This window comes from Colobus angolensis, unplaced genomic scaffold (assembly GCF_000951035.1).
Source record: "Colobus angolensis palliatus isolate OR3802 unplaced genomic scaffold, Cang.pa_1.0 Scaffold523, whole genome shotgun sequence".
Taxonomy (NCBI): Eukaryota; Metazoa; Chordata; class Mammalia; order Primates; family Cercopithecidae; genus Colobus; species Colobus angolensis.
The window spans coordinates 709,872-715,888 of record NW_012118744.1 but is presented as its reverse complement, the minus strand read 5'-3'; the positions used below and the strand labels follow the sequence as shown (position 1 = coordinate 715,888).

The window sequence follows — 6,017 nt, the reverse complement described above, 5'->3', positions numbered from 1 at the left end:
TTTGTGCTCTTCGCTCTGCCTGGACTGTCTTTTCCTGACTGCTTGACTAAGCTCCCTTCATAATTTGGCTTAGGTATCCCCCATTCATGCTCCCACAACATCCGGGCTATGCTGTGAGCACTACTGTGTCCGGTCCCTCACTATATCTAGTTCTTCCAAGGCAGGTACTAAATTCTTCATCCCTGCACTCCCCGCCCTAGCACCCTGCCTTTTCGTGAATCACTCCCTGGTTTGGGGTACTGGGGTGTATGTGTATGCGCATGTGCGTGTATGCGCACTTGAGAGTGAATTTGAATTTTGGCTGGGCACACGGAGCAGTAAAGACACGAAAGGGGCACAATTTTAACTCAACCTTTTCCCGTGATCACCACCGAAATTACTGATCAGTCAATCACCTCAGATCTCTCAAGCAGTCCAGCCTACGCAACAGTACTCCACCTCTGCGCCTGCGCGGGGAGGGTAAGGCGGGGCCAGCAACTTCCTCAGCGGGAGGGAGAGTGCACAGTGGAGCCGCCAGTTGAGAACGACTCTGATCCGGCACAGCTTTCCAATCAGCTGCGGAGGGAGCGACGCTTTCTGGTTTGCAACATGGCGGCCACCAGTGGAACTGATGAACCGGTGAGACGCTGCTCTGGGGTCGGGTGAGTGGGGAGGTCGAGCCAGGTGGAGCCTCTTTTTTTTCTTTTTTGAGACAAGGTGTCACTCAGTCGCCCAGGCTGGAGCGCAGTGGTGGGATCACGGCTCACTGCAGCCTCGACCTCCGGGGCTCAGGTCTTCCGCCCACCTCAGCCTCCCGAGGAGCTGGGACTACGGCCCGTGCCACCACGCCCAGCTAATTTTTTTTGTATTTTTTGTAGAGACGGGGTTTCGCCATGTCACCCAGGCTGGTCTCAAACTCCTGGGCTCAGGCGATCCGCCCGCCTCCAGCCTCCCAAAGTGCTGGGATTACAGGCACGAGCCACCGCGCCCGGCCTTGGATGGAGCATTGAACTCTTTTTCCCCCTTTCTAGGTTTCCGGGGAGTTGATGTCTGTGGCACATGCGCTTTCTCTCCCAGCAGAGTCGTATGGCAACGATGTGAGTATGACTCACCCACAGCTCCCACCCACTCAGCTAGCCTGGGATCTCTGCAGGACCTGCCGCTAAGTTACAACTTCATGTCCTGATAATCTACCGCAGACCCTCTCCGCTTACACCAGAAACAGCACCTGCCTTCAGTTCGTTTTAATCTTAGTACACAAACGCAGGACTAACGCCTGTGGAAGTGGTTCCCCAAGTTGGCCACACTTTAGAATTACTGGGGAGCTTTTAAACATCCCCCTGCCTAGATTGCAGTTCATACCATCTAAATCAGAATGTCTGGGGAATGAGAGCCAAGAATCAGTATTTTAAAGGGTCTCTGAGGGATTCCATTGTGCAGCAAAGTTGGACTGGCTTATGTGTGTCTGGTTTAGAAAATTACTGAGAAAGTATATGACGTATTTTCCAAAACAAGACAAGGGGATGTGAGAATAGTAAAAACACCTAAATAAGAATGTGATACATATAATGAGTGGGTCAGGCCATAAGATCCAAATAATTTAGCTGAAGGAGAAATCCCTAAGGGGTCAAGGCAGTAGAAGACTTGACTGAGGAAATGGAGCTTTAGCTGTATCCAAGTGTAGGTGGACAAAGGACATGGGCTGGCAGGTAGGAAAAGTGCATGGTCTAAGGCATGGAGGTAACAAATGCAAATGGCTTTTTCTGGAGTCAGTGAAATAGCTCGGTCTCGTTGGAATGGGAGATTCCAGTGGAACAGGTGGGTGCTTGGTAAGACTTACTGTAACCTTGATCTGTTTCATGCGCTAATTCATTTCTACGTGTTACAGTATGGGGAATTGGCTGTTTGGCAAACAAAAATGATTACAACATGCTTCAATCTTAAAAATGAAAAGTAATTTTCATCTTGATTCTTTGTTCACCCAACAACTCAGTGGAATTGATGGGTGTATTTTTTTAGTTTTACAATGATTTAACTCAGTCCCGAGAAGGTGATTTGTCTACTACTTTATTTAGTCTCCCAGCTTTCACTAGCAGCTGGGAAAAGATAGCCAGTGGCTCACTGTGTTCATTACACTGTGTAGGTGGCTTCTTTTGGTTGTCATACAGACAAAAGAATTATTGTCCAAATTTATTACTCCAGTTTTTATCATTTGACAGTAACATCAAGTTTGGTAGCCCTCTTGAGCATTAACTAGACATCCACATACTTCTTAATTTGTTATTCAACGGTAGGATGGGGAGATTTGTGACCTGGCATTCTTCACTCCTTTGCAGCCTGATATTGAGATGGCTTGGGCCATGAGAGCAATGCAACATGCTGAAGTCTATTACAAGGTGAGTTGTCTGTCTTCATCATTAAGCAGAATTAAACATGTAATTACAGTATATGATGCTCTGCTTATCACTATTCTCAGCAAGTTAAACAGTTGTGTTTTGGAGATAGTTTTTATTAATGTAAGTTCTTACCGACAGACAACAGAGGAGTGAAGGCAAATTTGTTTCTACAATGAGTTCTGCTGCTTTACCCAGTGTTGTAATGCTAACTGACAAAAGGGCGTCTGGCCCATACATAGTAGGCACTTAATAAATGTTTGTTGAATGAACGAACAATCCATGGAGGGCAATAGCCAGGCAGTACTATGGTTAAATAAGCCAGCTGCCAAATTGGTGGAAGGGATTGTAATAATATATTATGGCCTTAAACTGTGTCATGATTTCATCCAGGATGTGGGCTGTCGACACTTCTTGAAGAGATCTTCTGCCCTGAGAACCATAAAGGTTTTCTGGCAGGGATGGGGAAGATAGAAGTATAGTAAATTACAAACTAGCATCTGTATGTTGTCTTACTGTTTGGCAGCTGATTTCATCAGTTGACCCACAGTTCCTGAAACTCACCAAAGTAGATGACCAAATTTACTCTGAGTTCCGGAAAAATTTTGAGACCCTTAGGATAGATGTATTGGACCCAGAAGAACTCAAGTCAGAATCAGCCAAAGAGGTAAAAATTCTCTTTCTTAAATATTACTTAGCGTTTAACCAACAATTTTTGATTGTGAATGTTTTTTTACATTTAAGCTCTTTTTTTGTTTAAGAAAAATATGTGAAGAACCAGAATTTCTTTTCTAGTTTTGATTAATTAAATTAGGAAATGAATGTTTTTCCAGTTTATGGACTTTTCATGTTGTTGAGTCTATTTCTCCTTTTTGTCTTGGATATTTTAAATCTCTACCCGTCAGCCCTTTCAGAGGAGGATGGATCAGTTTATTTAGGTTGTATAGCCAGAAGACTTGGATGGGGAGGGGCAAATAGGGTATAGGAAGGTGTTTTGATTCTCTGGATTTAAGTTCATGTGATTACAGGCCATGGATAACTGGAAAACTTTAGTTTTTCATTGCTTATGTGATTATCCTATACTTTGATAGGATACTAACACTTTTACAGTTAGGAAAAAAGTTTTTTCCTTGAGAGTAAACCCTTGGCTAATGAAGAATCTAAAGTTTTTTTTTTTTTTTTTTGATATAGGGTCTCACTCTGTTGCCCAGGCCATGTCAGCTTACTACAACCTCCACCTCTCAGGCTCAAGCAGTCCTCCTGCTTCAGCCTCCCTAGTAGGTGGGACTGCAGGTGTATGCTACCATGCCCAGCTAATATTTTGTATTAGAGGCGGGGTTTCACCTTGGTAGAGGCGGGGTTTCACCTTCTTGACCAGGCTGGTCTTAAACTCCTGAGCTCAAGCGATCTGCCTGCCTCGGCCTTTCAAAGTGCTGGGATTATAGACGCAAGCCACCGCACCCAGCCAAGAATCTACACTTTTAACTCCTAGCAGGCAGTTAGTGATCTTTGTCTTTGGAAAATTGTCACTACTGAATGGACTTCTTTATTAAAATAATTTGTGTTTTAGTGGGGATAGATGACCATTTTGGGCTGAATTGACCAATAACTTCAAAACAAAACAATTTACTTAAGAAATCATATTTTAATTCTGCAGCAAAGGATTTATATATTTTTCAAGCAAAATATTGTTCATCTTGGGAAATACTAGTCTAAAGACACAATAGGTAGCACAGAAACGCATTGCTAGTTTCACTGTGAAACCAACAATCACCTCATTCCTAGTCTCACTGTGATTATTTTCCTTACTGGGGAATGGAAGTCCCTCTCCTGGCCTTAGTACATCAACCTCTTGCATTTGTCAGCTAAAGCATTGTTTTTGCTTTTATAGAAGTGGAGGCCATTCTGCTTGAAGTTTAATGGGATTGTTGAAGACTTCAACTATGGTACTTTGCTGCGACTAGATTGTTCGCAGGGCTACACTGAGGAAAACACCATCTTTGGTGAGTTTCTTCCCTCTGAAATTATTTCTCTATAAGGACACTGAACAGTCTGGTTTTACTGATGAATCAGTGACATGTATAGTTAGGTCACCTTCTCTTGTTTCATCTTTAAAGATCTTGTTGCTATTTTTTATGTAACTTGAAGATAGTTAAGTATTTTCAATCTCATTAATATGAGATTGGAATTAAAGGTCTCTGAAGTTTATACTATACTCGAATGGTTTGCATGTTATTTCAATTTTGTCAGATTTCCAGCATATATAGGGAGCAGGCCAAGCACAGTATCTCATGCCTTGTAATCCCAGCACTTTGGGAGGCTGACATGGGCGGATCACTTGAGCTGAGGATTTTGAGACCAGCCTGGGCAACGCAGGGAGACCCCATCTCTACAAAAACATTTAAAAAATTAGCCAGGTGTAGTTGTAGTGGTGAGTGTTTGTAGTTCCAGCTATTCAGGACACTGAGGCAGGAGGATTGCTTGAACCGGGGAAATTGAGGCTGCAGTAAGCTTTGACTGTGCCACTGCAGTCCAGCCCTGGTCATCAGAGTGAGACCCTGTCTCAAAAAAAAGAGATTTAGGGAATAAACTGAGAGTAGAATGATAATCAATTCTGTTCATTTTTCAGCCCCCAGGATACAATTCTTTGCCATTGAAATTGCTCGGAACCGGGAAGGCTATAACAAAGCTGTTTATATCAGTGTTCAGGACAAAGAAGGAGAGAAAGGAGTCCACAATGGAGGAGAAAAAAGAGCTGACAATGGAGAAGAAGAGAACACCAAGAACAGAGGAGAGAAAGGAGCTGATAGTGGAGAAGAAAAAAAGGAAGGAATCAACAGAAGACAAAACTGACAAAGGAGGAGAAAAAGAGAAAGAAGCTGACAAAATAATCAACAAAAGTGGTGAAAAAGCTATGTAAGTTGTACAGGGAACAGCACTCTAGAAGCTTTGACTTAATTGAGTCTACAAGTGCCATGGTGCTACTTGCATAGACCCCTTTGGTTAAATGTAAATTCATGTACAATTGAAGGATACTCAGGAGGACATCTTTCTAGTCTAACAGTCAGGAACTGCTCTGGTCATTCCCTTGTATGAACTGGTCTAAAGACTATTAGTGGGGTGTTAATTGATTTTTCCTGGTATACTGTTTCTTGGATGACACCACTGGTCAAGTAAGAAATTTGTAAATAAATTTCTTTTGGTTCTTATTATCTATATCTGTGACTGATTTTAAAAAGGTATTTGAGACTTGAAATTTTTTTCAAATATATAATTTCATCACCATGTCTTATATATAATAATTTACTCCTGTTTCTTACTGCATCTCACTGTTTCCTGTAGTGAAGTTCTCTAAACTTGTTAAATTATACCCGGTGTTGGGATTAGAAGTCCTTACGTAAGAATTGACTCTTAATCTCTGAGTGACTATAACTCCCTGATTTCTTTGCTATATATGACAAAAGATTTGATAAATATCTGCAACCTGAACCTGTCAGACTAGTGAATGCAGCCCAGTTCATATTAGAAGAGCAAGAGACTGGACATGCTTCAGTATTTGCTTTTCTTTTGGTAGCCAGAATGTTGCCTGCAAGCTAGCAAAAAAAAAAAAAAAAAGAGAGGAAAACCAGACAGAGTGGCTACGCT

The 6,017-nt window shown here is 42.3% G+C and overlaps 1 protein-coding gene across 4 annotated transcripts; it reads left to right on the top strand.

Moving 5' to 3' along the window:
- Nucleotides 1-356: 356 nt before the first annotated feature.
- On the top strand, nt 357-5,694 carry PBDC1 (polysaccharide biosynthesis domain containing 1). 4 transcript variants are annotated; one of them, XM_011960771.1, is made up of 6 exons: nt 357-618; nt 1,011-1,076; nt 2,316-2,375; nt 2,899-3,039; nt 4,264-4,375; nt 5,075-5,694. In XM_011960771.1, exons 1-6 carry the CDS (start codon nt 589-591, stop codon nt 5,290-5,292), a joined length of 627 nt encoding a protein of 208 aa, XP_011816161.1. In that variant the 5' UTR covers nt 357-588; the 3' UTR covers nt 5,293-5,694. The 4 variants fall into 4 exon arrangements, with proteins under 4 accessions (XP_011816161.1, XP_011816160.1, XP_011816163.1 ...); XM_011960770.1 differs by having other exon boundaries at nt 5,002-5,694; XM_011960772.1 differs by having other exon boundaries at nt 597-641; nt 5,002-5,694.
- The last annotated feature ends 323 nt before the right edge of the window (nt 5,695-6,017 follow it).

What these genes read in the sequence shown, in the direction of transcription:
- PBDC1 (XM_011960770.1), top strand. Translation starts at nt 589, where the DNA reads ATGGCGGCCACCAGTGGAACTGATGAACCG. An exon ending in CCAGTGGAACTGATGAACCG is followed by an intron (nt 619 to 1,010) that starts GTGAGACGCTGC and finishes CCCCCTTTCTAG; the next exon opens with GTTTCCGGGGAGTTGATGTC. An exon ending in ATGCTGAAGTCTATTACAAG is followed by an intron (nt 2,376 to 2,898) that starts GTGAGTTGTCTG and finishes ACTGTTTGGCAG; the next exon opens with CTGATTTCATCAGTTGACCC.